This window comes from Mytilus californianus, unplaced genomic scaffold, assembly GCF_021869535.1.
Source record: "Mytilus californianus isolate M0D057914Y unplaced genomic scaffold, xbMytCali1.0.p SCAF_3, whole genome shotgun sequence".
Lineage (NCBI taxonomy): Eukaryota > Metazoa > Mollusca > Bivalvia > Mytilida > Mytilidae > Mytilus > Mytilus californianus.
The window spans coordinates 15,423,889-15,442,013 of NW_026262679.1; the positions used below are offsets into that span (position 1 = coordinate 15,423,889).

At 30.1% G+C, this 18,125-nt stretch overlaps 1 protein-coding gene across 1 annotated transcript; it reads right to left on the bottom strand.

Annotated features, from left to right (window-relative positions):
- Positions 1 to 98: 98 nt before the first annotated feature.
- Positions 99 to 18,125, bottom strand: LOC127733984 (osteoclast-stimulating factor 1-like). Its single transcript, XM_052243477.1, has 8 exons — positions 18,008 to 18,125; positions 15,739 to 15,785; positions 13,900 to 14,017; positions 12,948 to 13,039; positions 9,667 to 9,786; positions 8,885 to 8,963; positions 5,261 to 5,350; positions 99 to 4,410 (listed from the first exon to the last, which is right to left on the bottom strand). The coding sequence occupies exons 1-8, from the start codon at positions 18,054 to 18,056 to the stop codon at positions 4,358 to 4,360; spliced, it is 648 nt and encodes a 215-aa protein (XP_052099437.1). The 5' UTR covers positions 18,057 to 18,125; the 3' UTR covers positions 99 to 4,357.

Below are 18,125 nucleotides of genomic sequence, written 5' to 3' on the forward strand. Positions count from 1 at the left end.
TAAGGGGTCACTGTTATGTAAGATGGTCTGAGGATTAATGACATAGTCTATAAGAGTGTAATTATATACAAGGCAAATCTAAAACAATAAGATTACAATATAAATATGATCTCTTTAATCTTAAAAACAATAATACATTTTGACTTTGATTAATAATATTTGAATGGTAGTACAAATGTTGACTGTAACAAATAATACTCTGGAATGTTTCAAGATATGATATAATAATATACAATACCAATAATAACTATATTTTATACTGAATAATTGTAAAAATCCAATATAATTTCTACTTTTATTTAGCATTGCCGAGCTGAATGTCTGACATACTATATGATATTCATTAGATATTTGGCACATGAGATATGCAATGTCATATCTCATTATTGGAAAGGAAATTATAGAAATATTAAAAGACTACATAAATCAGAAACAAAGTACACACTAATGTTTGGCCTTGTCTATGATTACTTCAAATGGATAGAAATCATTAGTTTGAAGTTTGTATATTTGGTAGACCAGATAAAGGACTACATTAAATGAGCAGAAAATGTTAAACAGAAATTCTATCTGTCATGTACATACAAAACTGCTCTCTTTATCTATTCTTAGTTTATGTTAGTTGTTACCTTGATGGTCAAATTGTTATTTTGTTGGTAGGTCTTTTTATTGTATGCTTGCCTTTGAAACACGTAGTCTTGGCAGATATAATGGAGGTTTAGGTATCAGCTATCTAATCTTTATTCTATTTTAGCTGATTTTTTTTTTCTTTGATGGAAAAGTGTTTTTTTTCCAAGGATGTCATCAAACAATACCAAGACTGGACAAATTACAGTGGATTCATTATTATTCGCTGTATACCAATTTTTGTCAAATTTTATGTACAGGTGAACCACGATTTTGAAAGTTCAACAAAGTACAAATTTTCTATAGGGTATGCTTGTAGGTTTGTATGCAGACTTTCGAACAACAACAAAATAAAATATCCACGAAAATACATTTTTTTCCTCCATCCACAAAAATTAGAACCAATGAAAAATAAATGAATCCACAGTATTGTATAACATTGATGATTACTTCATACTGTAAATCTTTTCACAAAATTCTTACTATTTGACCATTTTATACTTTTTGAATTTCTCCAACAACTAACCAGAGATTTTGGGTCACTTGACCTATTGATCTTAACAAGGATCACATTTGCACTGTCATATAGTATTCTTCTATCTTATGACCAGTAGCAATATGGTGCAGATATCGTATTAAAGATTCATTGTTAAATTTCAATTAATCAAACAGATCACTAAAGGTTATCAGTATCATACTTCCAAATGTTCTTTGTAACAAACAAATAATGAAACACAAATTGGTCTTTTCCGGGTTAATAACTATTTAGTTTAATGTTGAAAAGGATAAGAGGCATGTTTTTACAAATGTTCAAAACAGAATTAATTATGTGCAGACTTCTGACCTTGGAAAATATAGTTATAATGACTGCAACATACATAGGTGCAGCTCAAATTTCTAAATTTATGAACAATAGTTTAGTTTAAGCATTGTTAAGTGAAATAATTGTGAAGCCTAAATTTTCAGTCATGATCTTGTGAATTTGAAAAAAATTACCTTGTTCAATGTTTAGATTTCTGGTCAAGTACATTTCTTGAGTAATGAGTGAGTTATATATTTACAGATATAAAACGATGTTAACATTTCCAAGTCATAGTTTGAAATATATTTGACTCTAAGGTCAATTTGTCCTCTATTGTACCTTCTTCTTTAACATACACATTTATTAACAGCAATACTGTTAACACACCACAAAAGTAACATCCGTCTCATCATTGGATGAATGTCACAGACAACAAAAGTTGTAATTGCATAAAACACATCTTTATACTCAAATAGCAAATTGAAACTGTATAAGATTTAACCAGTGTAAAAGAAATAGTTTATTATACCAATTCAGGTTGCCTAAATTAATTAATGCATAATAAATACAGAACTAATTTAAATATACAATATTTTGCACCAATATAATATAACAGAATCATTAACTTTACAACTCTGAACTCCATAAATAGATTACTAAAATTTTACTTTTATCACAAATTTTATATTGCACTTAAGAGTGGTTGTTAAGATTTTTTAATTTTATCAGTAGCAAAAGAAACCCAAGTCTCTGAATTTTAATATTTAGTGTGAACATATTTACAAATCTTTTTGATGTAATACATAACATGATATGTAAAAAGCATCTAATGATCAACATTTATAAATGCACATACAAAGTGTTATAACAAGGCCTGAGAATACACCTCGCAGGAAATACACATAACTATTGTTATTATTACACACAGCAAGCAAAAGCTTGATACAGTTTGAACAGTTTGGATCCATGTGAAAAGAGTCTTTAGCAAATAGAATACACAATTTATCAATATATCTGTAAACATAATGCATACACCTTATATATTTCAGCTTTCATAAAAAAAGCACGATTGTTTCCAATATAATATTTTTTTAACATAGGAATGAATGTAAGATTATGAATAAACTGATGCTGCATTTTCAAATAAAATTACTTAAAGTCCTATATAACATTAGCATCTCTTTCTTGGTTGACTGTTTAATCAAAGAAGTAGGTTAGATAAGGCCCAAAAATGGTCCCTATTTCTAGCTAATATTTTCTTAGAGTTATACTTTTTTTCCTATCAGTATAAACAGTCTATTATCACAAGGAGACATAGTTTAAACAATGACTATATAGAAAATATGTTTTTTTTTGTAGATTTACTTATAAGTGTTCTATTTATGATTTCACAATAAGCACCAATTTCAATCTTCTACCAAATTGAACTTACACAGGCAAAATTTTTCATTGGTTTTCAGGAATAGAACACATAGCATATGCTTCTGCAAAAAAGATCCCGTAACATTATGTTTGATATAAAAAATAAAATATCTGACTTGCATATTTAGTTTGTCAAAGCCTGACCTCTATGTTTCCTACGCCCGAATCTGTTGAAATCTAGTAGATTTTGTTAAATTTAAAAAAAAATCTCTACTTTTTTCCATTTTAGAGTGTAAATGTGTACGCTTCATTAGAAAAGTTACACAAAAACAATTCTATTTCATTTTCTTACATGTTTATCAACATACTTTTGTAGAGGACTTGATGTTTGTTGCCAAATAAGGTCCTTATCACACCTACCCCTTTACATAAATAAGCATATCATGGTTACATCACCTTAAATAAAACAGGTTTTAATCACTTTCACAAAATTTTATTACCAACACAAAAATTAAATGAGATTTTTTAGTTGACCAACCAGAGATTTTAAATCAAATAATCTCCATTAATGTTAATGTTGTATCATAACTCTTAGCTTACCATTGAGAGGAGATAACATTTCTGTAAATGGTCTGCTAAATGAAGAGTATTATTAAGAAACTAATAATTTACATGGAAATTGTATTTTTTTATTTGACATGAAATTCGACCTTCAAAATTTATTTTTTTCTGTTACTATATTTAAGGAATCATTTCTTATAATTTAATTCTAAATTCCATTTTTAACCGGAGTAAACCATGAAAAAACGTTGATGACGTCACGGTCACATGACAAAATTATGTCTATGAGCTGATAAACAAAACAACATCAGCCAATCAGAAGATGCGTTACATCCAAAATTAAATTATTTCTTAATAAAGATAATTTGTATGCACATTTTCCTAATTGCAGGGGATATCTTTCAGTTATCAATAGAAATCTTTATTTGTTCACTTCCAAACAATTCATGACAGAGATATGTACTTACAATGGTAATTAAAGCCTTCTTGAAAAGTTTTAACTTTTGTAGAAAAATGCCCCTTTTTTATCTATTAAAGGAATAATTCATGCAATCATCTATAGCATCAACAAAAATAGCCGATGCATGTTTAATTGTGATGTCATTCATGCATGAGAACACCATGTTTTGTTGAAATTACAACATGGCTTGGTTTACACAGCAAAGGAGCATCATAATAGAATATATGATAGTTCTATGCTGAATATTTTTGTTCTTCAGATTTTGATATCATGAATTATTTAAGGATATGAAGTATTTCAGATATTTTCAAGGTATTGTTTATGTGAAAATTGTAAGAAATAGGTTGCTGGCTTTCCTCTTAAAACAAGGCTTATAGTCATAAAAACAAAATTCCTCTATGTGAATTATGAAAACTATATTTTTCAAGTAACCTAAAATGCATTTAGTTTTGACTACTATGAAAATTAAAAATAATAATAACAAAATTGTGTGAAAGTGTGTAATATATTATAACATATGGCAGTATAATAACAATAAAATAGAATCAATCTGAGTCTTCTTCATCTCCATAATCTTGTGACAATGTCCGTGGTGCAGCTGTAATAAACATTGCAGTCATCAATTACATACACAATATAAATAAACACAATGTAGTAAATAGTTAAATATAGATTCTATCACTGCATCAAGTGTGAAATGATATTTATCTTATCCCCTTGAGATAGTTAAATTTTCAAATTTAAAACGTGAGGCTCGCTGAGCGTTTTAAATATTTTAAATTTAACTGTTGAGATTTGGTGGTGGAATCTGTTTCTCTAATGAATTTTAGACGATATACAGACAATCTTAATCTTTCTTTTCCAATGATTTGCAAAAAGATGGGTTCTTTCTATGTGACGTCATCAGGCATGGTAGCTTTTTTTCATGACATCACAATAAAAAATTCAGAAGAGAGCAAAAAAATTTGACGTCATAATTGAATTTTGACCAGTGAAGAACTGAGATCAAACGAACCAAACATTGATTAAATAAAAATAAATAACAGGTCAGGAAAAGGATAAATTGGGTAAGAATTATAGAAAAGTTAATATGATAACACAATATTAAGAAACATAAAGATAATACAATTTATACAAATACACAAATTAAAAAAAAGTAAGAAAAGCTCAGACTTCAAGAAATGACTAAATTCCTTTCAATATATAGCTGTTGTTAATATATAATCACATGAAATCTAGGTTCTGTCTGATTGGAAACAATAGACAGATCTCTGCACAATAATCTGCATTCATGTTTAATCTTTACTATCCATACAATTGAACAGTTCATATTTTTTATTAAGAATTTTTTTTTCTTAGTTTTTTTGTCATTACATAGATGAACACTTGTTATGAACATTTTGATATTATAGTATGTAATTGAATGAAATAACAAAATTAAGACATACCTGCTAATTTAAGCTGTGCTAATGTTTCAGGATCTTTAGCTAAATCATATGGACGTTTTCTTTCATTATTTCTCACATCGACCTGAGCACCTAAAAACAAAGTATATTTTTCATTACTGGTATAATGATCAAGACAATAAATTTTTTATTCAATTTCTGTTATTTTGAGATCACTTGAAAGTTGGGGTCCTTTTTTCAAACTATCGAAATTAATCATAGATTTGTGGCATCAGAGACATATTATATTGTCTCAGATGGCATCAACGAACTTGCATTGACAGTTTCGTTGCATTTACTTCATGAAGTTTCTTACCTTTTTTTTTTTTCTTACTTAAGAAAAAGTTATGAAAAGCAACAGTTTAAAAAAAAATTAATGACTTAAATTGTAAATTTCTCAGAAATTGCTTACACACCTTTCCATTTTTGAAGTGGAAATGAAAACAGGAAGTTTCAAGTTACCACTAATTTAGGAGTGAATCCAGGTTCATTTACGGAATTCATTCTGTTCATCAAATGAGCTGAGTCAGATAGAAATCGCCATTATGCCAGTGCACATATATATGTACATATATAAGACTTTGTTTGATTTTTGAACATTGAAATACAAAATAAGAAGATGAATATTATATGTTTTGTAAATTTTCTTATAACAGCTCAATTTTCAAACAGTTACAGACTTTCCATAGAGATTTTTTCATCCTAAAATAGGTTAACAGATGTATTGATATTCATTTGCATAAGGTTGATTTCTATCCTACGCAGCTCAAATGACAGGAAATCATTGTATTCTTTATTTCATTACCTGTAAACATGTTTGAATATAACTTATAATACAGTCGAACCTCGTTGTGTCAAAGTCGAAGGGACCGGACCAAAGTATTCGACTCATCCGAGGTTCGACTCATCCGAGGTCGAGTGTGTCGTCAAAATTTGGAATGCAAGAAATACGGTATGAAATTTGCGTAAACTAGATCATTGACTTTGAACAGTGTGCCTTTTTTTTCGACATGACACACTTTATAATTGTGTATGCAATCGCCATTGTTGGTCCTTCATAATAATCAAACACACAAGAACAGATACAAATCATGCACAAATAAAATCAATAGTCTACACACATATTTATAAAGGTCAGTCACTATAAATTATGAAATCATTCGCGGAACGAAATAAGTTCTGAACGGTCTCTGATTAGGGTGTCTGCTGTACATTAAATTATCATGAATTTATGATAATTGGCTTAATCCTTTATTTATTGTAATTAATGAGTTTTAATTCTAACGATTGATTTAATCTCGGCTAGTGTCATTTAAATTCGTTTTGTTTTTATCTCATGTGAAATATGTTCAACACTCTAAAGTTCCGCTTGAACAATCAACAAAGGTGTTAATTACCGGCAACCATAAACATGTCAATTTAACTGTTATACAAACAAGTATGTTTACTCAGCTTTTAATCTCTTTTGAAAATTTGATTGGGTTACATAAGAAATACATCCGATTTGAGTTTTTATCATAAGTTCTGCATCTTTGGAAAATTCTTACTTTCGAACTTCGAGACATCGGGGTCAATTTACATTAATTTTATATCGACGGGACTATAAAATTTACTCGACATAACCGAGTATTCGAATCAACCGAGTTCGACTAATCAGAGGTAATTATGCATTGATCAAACGGGAATTTTACCGGGACCGATAAATTACTTCGACTCATCCGAGTTTTCGACACAACCGAGTTCGACACAACGAGGTTCGACTGTAGTTTCAATGGATTAATTTAGCATGAAATCATTTTGTATATAACAATTAAGTGTCTAATCTGATGAAGACAATTTCATGCATGCATATTACAATGTAAATAAAGCACAAGTTTGTCTCATGAAAAATTACCTTTTTCCACATCATATAATAAAATAAATGGGGAATGTGTCCATGGGACACAGATGATGCCCCCGCTTGCATATCATATAAAGTTATAAAGGGACATAACTGAAGAACGGTAAAAGTGACGCTACCCAAATTTGTACTTGATCTGAGTTTTGTGGTAATAAGTATTGTGTATAAGTCTCATAACATTTGGTTGAGGCTAACTGAAGTTGGAGAACAGAAACGAAAAATTCAGCAATTTTTCCGTTTGTAAACAAGCATAACTCTAGAACGGTAAAAGTGACACCACCAAAATTCAAACTTGATCTGTATTTTGTGGTAATAAGCATTGTGTATAAGTTTCATAACATTTGGTTGAGGCAAACTAAAGTTAAATGGAAACAAAAAATTCAGCAATTTTTATGTTTATAAAGGGGCATAACTCAAGAACAATAAAACTGAGGCCACCCAATTTCAAACTTGATCTGTATTATGTGGTAATAAGCATTGTGTATAAGTTTCATAACATTTGGTTGAGGCAAACTCAAGTAAGAGAACGGAAACGAAAAATTCAACAATTTTTCCATTTGTAAAGGGGCATAACTCAAGAACGGTAAAAGTGACGCCATCCAATTTCGAACTTGATCTGTATTATGTGGTAATAAGCATTGTGTATAAGTTTCATAACATTTGGTTGAGGCAAACTAAAGTTAGAGAATGGAAACCAACTTTGGGACGTACGTACGGATGTAGGTACGTACCGACATACAGATGGACAAGGGTAAAACTTAATGCCCCCTCCGCCACGGCGGGGGCATAAAAATAATTCTAAACTCAGAATTAGTGATTGTCTTTGCTGAAAAGTTATTAAATAATGAAGTGATCATAATTTGTCATGGAAAAGAATTTCTTTATAATATTAGCATGTAAAAAGGATAAGTGATCATTAGCCAATATCTCCCGGAGGCATAACTATAATTATTGGGAGGGTCCTCAGGATTATCATGCTATACTCAAGTGGCAGTATTGTTATTGGAAAAGCAATTCTAAACAAAAACTTGAGCAAATAGGCGATTAAGAGATCCGATCTCAATGAAATGACCAAAACTTATTTTGTAAATAAATACTTTTTGGACCTAAATCCCAATCTGCCATTTCAGTCATTGGCCTTTCAGTTTAGGTCATGTCTGGCAAATATGACCACTTCCGTCCCCTTGATCATAATGATCTTTAATCAAATATTTCTCATTCATCTTACAAAATGATTTTGTATTTTGTTTTCCAAACTGTTAGTGATAAGTGTATTGATAGATAGATTGTAGTTTACTTTATATCCAGTGGCAAATATGTCATGCATGTTCATGACAAGAACAATTAATACAATAGGTAAGTTAGGAGGGTGTTGAGGGTACTTTATATAAAAGGTAAAAATGCAAATGCTAAAAGAATTTAAAGAAAACAATTTCTCTGATATTTTTCAAAATAGTGCTACAACTTTAGAATTCATTTAACATCCTTTAAAAAAAATTGACTACAGAGATATATTGGGTTAACAACAATAACACAGCAAACTGAGGACACAATAAAAACAATCATTGTTAAACTAGTTTTATTTAGATCTCATCCTTTTTATTTCAATCCATAGAATATTAGAACAAGATACATGTAAGAATAAACAATAACATTCAGAACAGAAATAAAGCATTTAACTATAATACAAGGTAAGTCCATAACAATATAAATGTTTATAAACATACCATGTTCTATTAATAATTTAACCACTTCTGGGTGACCTCTCCATGCAGCTGAGTGTACTGGAGTATCTCCTATTTTGTTCTAAAATCAAAATTATAATTAAAATAATTTTAATAAGAATTGTTAAAACATTGTAATTTTTCATATATTTGTTACTTATAGATCACTGGGGGAAAGTTGTGAAAAATATTTGGTTCTGTATATAGATACAGTGTACATGTATATGAAAATGACAGATACCTAACAATATAAAACAAACCAGAAAAGAAATTCTCATTCTGTAGTTTGTTATTCATTATTTATCATAAACATGATAAGCAGTTGTAGGACATAAGCAATAGTGTAGTAAAACAGTATTAACCCCCTTTATTCATGGAAACTTGGGTAAACATGAATTAAAGCCCCTTTAAAACTAATAATATCCTGTCATTATTTTCAGCCTTTATATGAAAAATATCAAGACAAATCTCAAACAAAAATACCGTTTTCATTGAAACAAAGTCAAAGAGGAATAACCTGTGTACCCAGTTTATAAAACTTGTCACATTCCAATATAAATAGGACAATGACTTTAAAATCTAATATCAAGATTATGCAGTAACGTTTGAGTTCAGTCTACCGTAGTATGGAAAAGACTACTCATATTTAAAGACAAAAATTCTAAAAAATATTTGAAACTTTGTGACTTTTGTAGATATAAGTGTCTATCTTCTGTACTGCTATAAGGCTGTGCTTTTTCAAAGGTGACATATATCTATATCTAACATAAATTTACTATACATACCTGAACATTAACTTGACAATTAGGTACAGCTAGTAAGATCTTTACACAATCTATATGGCCACCATGTGCTGCCCAATGCAGAGGTATTGATCCAGCTTTATCTAAACCATTCACTGAAACCTGTAACATACCAGCTTTGAATAAATCCCAAATTATTTTACACCTTATCAAAGAAGATTGACACTATCAATGAAATGACAATAACCAAATCTGTTCCGTTATCTTGTATCCCAGGACGGTGTGGTAACCTGCTGAAGTTACTTGTAGTAAATACACACTTTGTAGTAATGATGTTTCTTGAAAGTTATCAGTCAAGGATATAACTCTATAGGGTTATTACAGAAAAATAACATACATTTGTTATTGTGGACTAAAAAATCAAAGAACTGTGATAACATATGTATGTTACATGTTTCAAAGGGACAATATACATCATTAGCTTTGTTAAAATGTATACAGGTTCTATTGATATTACTATTGTCTTTATGTAAACTTAACTATAAAAAGATATAACAGTTCATAGCTTGCCAATCATGCATAGTACACCTATGTTATTACAGAAAAAATATGCCTATAATAACTAACGGGTGTTATTACAGCTCCTCTACATCACTCCTAAGCATTTGCTCAGACATTCATCATGATTAATTACAATGTATTTTAATTTATTGTAAGAAATAATGATCAGAGCATGTATCGAGGTTCTGCACAAGCTTCCCAGTAATTCCCAAGTGTCTTATATAACAAGTTAAATGCCTTTAATAACTGAGCCTTGTTATTACAGCTAAGTATATCCCTTAAAAGCCTTGTCTCATTGATTTACCATGGTTAATGAAAAATGTATTAATTTAATCCAAAAATTAGTTATCAAGGCTATGCATTTAGTTTCTGCGCAAAGTTTCAAGAGTTCCCTAGAGCCTACTAAAAATAAAAATATTTATGATTTATTTTACAAATAACAAACATATGTTTTTACAGATTTAGAAAATTTAAGCATTAAAGAGTAGACAACTCATGAAATTATCTGTAATAACACATGCAAGTTATTTTCTGTAATAACCCTATAGAGTTATATCCCTGACTGGTTATGATACTTACAAAGTGTCATCACATAATATTATAAAATTCTGTTTCTCCCATGTACATGATGTAAAATCAACTTCCAAAGTCAGTAAAGATATGACTAAAATCCAACAAAAATGTAAACAACAATGTACTTAAATTAACAAAACTACACCCAAAACCAAACATAAATTAGTACAAAATAGTCCTCAATTAATAAAATAACAGATAAAATCAATTGAACTTGATGAAATTAGTTTACTTATTTATTTTGACTTAAGAAATTCGAACAAGTACTTTAACCTCCTGCACACATGTGTTTGAGATTCGAAATGTATTCTCAGGTTTTGTCTATCTATTGACAATACAAAAATAACAAATTTTGAGATCAAACTTAACAATCCGATTATAATGCCCGTTTTTAATTTCATATTGAAAATTAAGGAAGTGATTTGTATGGATCAATTAAATATTTATCCAAAGATCAAGAGTACAACATGTGACTATATAAACATCTACCGGTCATGATTTATGTATCAGTAATACATTAAATAAATATAAGGGACAGCAAAATATTGCCTTTTTATTACTTGCAGTGTTCTCCCCAGGGCCTTAAAGGACCGCGGGCCCGCGATAAATAATTTTTTACCGTGGTGGTATCGTTCTTACCGCGATGTATAATATTTCTCCGTGGTGCTAAAATTTTTAGTTAAAAAATCGAAAATCGGTAAAGTTTTAAACGACTTGTTAAATCTTTTCCGTGCGGTATAAAATTCCAGGTGAAATTTGACCAGTTCAAACCAGTTCAGATTGTTTACACCATGTGATCGATTTACCTTTATGAGGTTAACCTTTGTTGATTGGATTTAATCGATGTAATTAACACTTGTAAAATGATTCTTTTGTGTTTTAATTAAGAGATAACTATTTTATGGCTTCACTCACCACCTGACAAGTCGGCAAATACTTTGTACACAAACCGTGTTGACCCGATAGTTGTACACGACGGTACACATTGTGTACATTATAAAGTTGGCTCATTACGTATAATTGACCATTATACACTTCTCAATACTTATATAATAGTATTATATGTCTCTGATTAAACCATGGCCAAATTATCTTTAATTTTGACATAGTTTATATTGCATGATATTCCGGTTTCAAACTATCATAGTATCTGTCAACAAGTAATTCAAAGGGGACGGATCACATGATCCAGTTAGTTCACATAGAATACCCAATATTATTTACAATTAACTGCAATCATTTCTATTTTATAAATAAAATGCATGACTGTACCTTCAAACTGGATATCTATATCCATATGATAATTAATGAATAACAGAAGTGATTTGCAAATTTTATCCATAAGCACATGTTAAATCTATTTATATCTACTTCCTGTCATTTAGGCGGGAAAATAGGGAGACTTTGTTGTTGACATTGAATAGGGTTAATTATAGATCTATAGAACTAGGATAAATATATAGATTTAGGAATTCTTTTTAAATGGATCATGACAAAAAAAAAATTAGATTTCAGTGCAGTATTAAGTCTGTATCTATGTTTGATTATCACTAAAGACAAGAAAAGTTAATATTTACATGAAATCTAAGGCAAAATGTTTTGAAATTTATGAAAAATTTCTTTTTATTAAAATTTAAGATTGAAACTGGTTCAAATAATAATACAACATTTATTCTTGTTAATTTTATATCTCCTTATGACAGGAATCCTTTCACAATACAACATCTTTCATTCTAGAAATAAGAAAGTTTTTTAAATTGAACATTTTTGTTCTCTTTTGAATGATTCTTATCATTGATTTTATAAAAGATTTAATAACTTTAAATTTAGATGAATATTTTGTAATGTATCATGTTTTATTTATTTTTAAAAAATATTAAAGTTATGATGATACATGTCAAACTGTTTATTGATTTACTTCTTTTTTACCAATAATTTTCAATGTCTACATAACACAGTACCACAGCAATAAAACAAAACAGGAGACATAAAAACTACAGTTACTAGAAATATAGCTAAGTGACGCGACGCGACATAACTGATTGTATGAATCATTTCACCAAGCAGTCCACACGCGTTACCCTGGTGCTATCCAAAAATCCTGGGGAGAACACTGACTTGCTTTTGGTATGTTTTAGAAATTACAATGTATTAGGTGTAGTTATTGCTTATCTAAGTTAAACACTTACATTATTATTCAAACATTCCTGTAGGAAAGGTACATTCCCTCTCTTTGCTGCTTCATGTAATGGGAAATCTATGGATTCTGTACTAGATTCAACTAAAATAGAAAAGTGATCAATGAGGGATAACTCTATAATTCTGAAAGTATTTAAATAATATATAAGGTAGTCTTGTATTTCAACTCCAGTTTCCACATGAAGTGAAATAAAAAAAAAAAGTCATTTTTTTCTGTCAGATTTTTTTCTGGACTCAATATCTGCTGTTTGATTAAAAGTTTATGCTGAATTTAAACATCTATCTCAATGAAAAAAATATGTTGCATCTTTTTGGGAACATCAAATCAGGAAACTGGAAGGATCGCATAATTACTGGACATGCTGGAAGTGGAGCAGACTAGTAAAATCAGCAAACAGAAAGTAGAAAAAAATAGTTCTGACTTCAAGGTTTCATAAGTTTTTAATCTGTGTGCTTTGTGGCATTTTTTACCCCTAATAATTACAGTATCACATTTATACTACATACATGATATGTACATGGAAAGATTTTTCTATGTGGCATTTTATTATTTTTTTAATTTAAAGATCAGCTATTTTGCATGTAACTTCATGATGTTAGCCTATGGAGTAGTCAATTACAAGGCTGTAACCTAAGCAGTTATGGCATCCAGCTATTTATTTTGTTTTTTTCACATGTTGCTTCAGTTAGATGTCTATATTAAATGAAAGCAAACTCACTACCTTAATTAAATCTTTATGAAATTTGGTACCTAATTACATAGTTTAAATGATACATTATGATTTATATTCAATGAAAATACAAGCTTATGTTTCAATTACAGGTTGAACTATTATGTTGACACACCTGACTTTACTTTCTATAATTACAAGACACCAGTCCTATCATATAGTCACTTAAGGTAGTAATATTTAATTGCCAGACTCATATCACCTTACTTACCATAGTTACTAGGTATAAGCCCTATTTTATTGCCACACTTGGCTTTCCACCAATCAGTACTGCTGTGCATATCTAATATATATAATGTATCACCTTCATCAAATGACAGCTCATCAGTCTGCAAAGATATAAACAGTATAATGAATCATTCACTCTAGAGTTGTATATAAATAAATTATAAATTATGAATAAAATAAGGTATTCTAAATCTATAGTATATCTTGTTGAGTCACAGTTATTGTCTCCAATTCAGACATGTACATTTGTAATTCATCATATTGAAAAGAGCAACATTTTTTCCTCTCTGATCAACGTCTAAATATCATTGTTTAATTCACTAGACATGTACAATACTTTTTCTCTGTTACAGTTCTCTCCAGTATTAGTTTACCACACCAATAAAACAGTTTTGATATTATACTAAAGAAGAAATGTACAATATTCTGTTGACACAAATATGTGTCTTGCCTTTGTAACATGAAAACATCAAAATAAATGGACCATAACTGAAGGGGCAAGGCTAAATAATCTTCCTGAAAATGAGAAGTCCCAATATCCCAATCGTAATAAAGCTTCCTAATTAAGAATTGACTTTATAGTTAATACCATCAGTAGTTCGTTCCCCTTAAACTGACCGAATCAAAATCTATAAAAATTGTTGACAACCATGACTAATGACGTAACCATAAGAAACAGAACACGTCTCCACTTAATGACTTAGTTGAGGCAAACATAAAATAATGTGTAACAATCATCTAGTAATAACTGATATTGGGTGGTAAGTTATGAATAAGTTGCGACAAAGCAATCTTAGTATTATCTTACCCATCGGCATGGTCATCAGTGGCACATTTTTCAATGATCAAAGCCCATAAATAAAAGTCAAATAAAAAATCTATTTTTACTTAAACTGGGCAATTTTTATAAAAATTGTCATTAAACAATGATTGACAATAAGAAATTTCATCTTTTCCCCACAAGGTACTTCTTAAATCATTGTAAATGTAACAGAATAAGTGTAAAAAAGATAGAATTTCTTACATCATTAGAGGAAGATAACCCATCTACAGTTTTGCACAACTTTTAACTACCATCATTTGAGCTGTGTCGGATAGAAAGTGCACATATACATGTATAAGACTTTGGTTGATTTTAGAACATTTAAATACGAAATAAAAGAGGAATTTTGGTCTGTTTTGTAGGGTTTTTATAACAACTCAATTTTCAAACAGTTACAGACTTTCTGTAGAGATTTTTAAACCCGAAATAGGTGAACAGATGTCAATGGATGTATTGATATTCATTTGCATAAGGTTGATTTCTATCTGACGTAGCTCATTTCTTATTTGGGTAAAAAATCCTCAAATATACCAGGCTTAATAGTTATAATTTTGTACGCCAGACTTGAATTTTGTCTACAAAAGACTCATTAGAGACTCTTGATTCAAAAATTTAAAAAGGCCAAATAAAACACATACAAATGTATCAAAATTTCATACACCATGTATTCAAAAGAATAAAGTATTGAAATATTTCATTCATCAATGATTCTAGATACCATGGTAGATGTACATGTAGTAAGACTTATGATTGATCAATAAACCAATAAGTTAAAATGCATGCACTCATCCTCTTTGAATCATGATCATTGTTTACATTGTAAGAGTGATAAACTATTGTTTACATTTTAACTTGTAAGAGCGATAAACAATTGTTTATAAGTTGAGCAATAAACTATTGTTTACAAGTTGTAAAATTTCAGCATGAATTACTTAAACATCACTGCAAACATGATACATACATTTATAAACAAGCTCATTATATAATTAAATTGCTTACCTGCTGAGCAGTGTATGGATATAAAGAACGAAAAACTTTGACCTGACCTGAAAATAAACAAATATGATGTAATACATTGTAATATGAAAAGTAAGACATGTTTTAATAACTATAAAGGTGTAAATTCTATAAGAGATTTTGGCTATTATGTATGCAACTACCTTAAGCACTTCCCCAGGCTGTGTCACTGGACTATTAGACCAACTCCAGTGGGATACCCTACAGCAAAGGCAAATGAACCAGCGACTCTTCTTAAGCTATAAGATCCAGAGCCAACTAGTGGAGATCCAACCAGCTATCTACTATACACCTGGGGACAGCAGAACAAGGGTGCCATAGAATAAGACATATCAGAGCCACAAAGGAAGTCTACAGCAACTCCTTTTTCCTGTGCTGTATAAGAGACTGGAACCCACCGCCAGACACAGTAGCAGCTGCACCAACACTTGAAGAGTTCAGGGACTGATTAGCCAGTGTGACCTGGGCCCAGATGAAGCCTCACTAGACACCAACTTGTCAATTTGTAGTGTAAATAGTTTTAATTATTTGGTTATTATTTACTTATATTCAATGGAGAAGGCTCCTGTTTTACCAAGCGGAGTTATTAAATCACTCAAGTACAAAAAAAATGTATGAGGTCAACTCCTTACCGGAAGAAAAAGATGCAAGCTTGATAATATTTGATATATTAGAAAATTTTGACTGTTCTGTTTTCATGGTTTTAACCCTTTTGGTTTTGATACCAAACATGATAGTATTTGACTTTCCAAACTTCTGGACTGAAATATATCTGTGTCACATGCACTGACATGTCTCTGTAAACAATTTAGATGTTGTTTTTTTTTACAAACAAAATTTATCAACCTCAACTTACTCTTACTTGTCTTACTAAATCAAGCATCAACAGTGACCAATGTCTTTTTTAAAACTTGTTAATATTATGCACTGTGCAGGTTTTTTATTGTGCGTTTTAGAATCTGGTCAAAACTTTTACTAAATTTCATCACAGTTGGTTGGAATCCGAGTTTATTCGCCCAAAAACATGTTCGCCCCCTTTCACTTTCGCACCCAAAGTCAGTTTGCACCCTACACGTTCGCACTCTTTTTATTGGTTTTGTGTTTAATTATTTTGTAATCAAGTTTTGGTAAGTGTATTGCTGTAAATATTTTTTTTTTTTATTGTTTCAAAATAAAGTGAGATTCTGACAACATTTTTTTGTGTTGAATAAATCTTAATCATGTTTTGGTTAGTGTATTTCTATAAAAAAAAAATTTCATTGTTTCTAAATAAAGTGAGATTCTGACAACGTTTGTTTTTTGTGTTGAATAAATCTTAATCATCTTTTGGTTAGTGTATTGCTATAAATTTATGTTTTCATTGTTTCAAAATAAAGTGAGATTCTCACGGTTTTTTTTTGTGCTAATTTAATCTTAAACTATGTTTTGGTTAGTGTTGTGATATAATTTATTTTTTTCATTGTTTCAAAATAAAGTGAGATCAAAGGGGCCAAGCTGTTAAAATCAATTATCTTTCTTGTTTTTCTTTTAAAATCTTCAATGTTTTACTCATACCAAGCTAAATGCATGCAGTATTTACATCAAAGCAAGTTAAAACAACAATCATGATTTTCAAACACACAACAATAATACCAGATTTAGCTGTGTATAAATACCAATTAGCAGTAATCATACATTCGTACATAATTAACATTTAATAATTAATCATCAAATTGATGAAAAAAATAACCAAAAAACATTCATATAATAATTCCCCAATTTTTATTCGGGAAGATATATATTTTTTGGTATATACATATAAAAAAATATCTAATAATTCAACTTGAATTTGAATAAAAATTGGGTGCGAACAGACCTAGGGGGCAAACGTGTGGGGTGTGAACGTGTAGGGTGCGAAAGTGTATTGGGCACGAACGGACCTGATACCAGTTGGTTGCAACTATTTAACCCCCCGACTTTTGTGATTCTGAGTCTGGAGCAATTTTCTGATTCGACCCTCACAGAAAAGCACTCTGGACATAGAATTATGAAAGTTATTTAGGACTACTCTGATCAGTCATTTGTCAGAAGAACCAAAAGTTCAGTAGTTGTTTTTTTCGGACACCTGAAAGTCTCTGCCTTTGGAATCGTAAGAGCTATAAAATTCAGAAAACCCCCTCAACATTAGATCAGTTAAATTTAGCAAATTAACTAGGCTGATCAAGTATTTTAATTGAAAATTTTGGCTTTCGGTTGAAGACAGTATCTGTACCGGGTTTTGGGACGGGTGGTGGAGGTCTTCCTGGTCGTGGTTTCGACATTCCTGTGAAGTTTCTATCTGCTCTAGTCCTCCTAAGGAAACAACACGGAAGTCGGAAGTTTACAATAAA

What these genes read in the sequence shown, in the direction of transcription:
- LOC127733984 (XM_052243477.1), bottom strand. Translation starts at nt 18,056, where the DNA reads ATGTCGAAACCACGACCAGGAAGACCTCCACCACCCGTCCCAAAACCC. An exon ending in ACCACCCGTCCCAAAACCCG is followed by an intron (nt 15,786 to 18,007) that starts GTACAGATACTG and finishes GTTTATTTTCAG; the next exon opens with GTCAGGTCAAAGTTTTTCGT. An exon ending in AGCACAGCTTAAATTAGCAG is followed by an intron (nt 4,411 to 5,260) that starts GTATGTCTTAAT and finishes TGTTTATTACAG; the next exon opens with CTGCACCACGGACATTGTCA.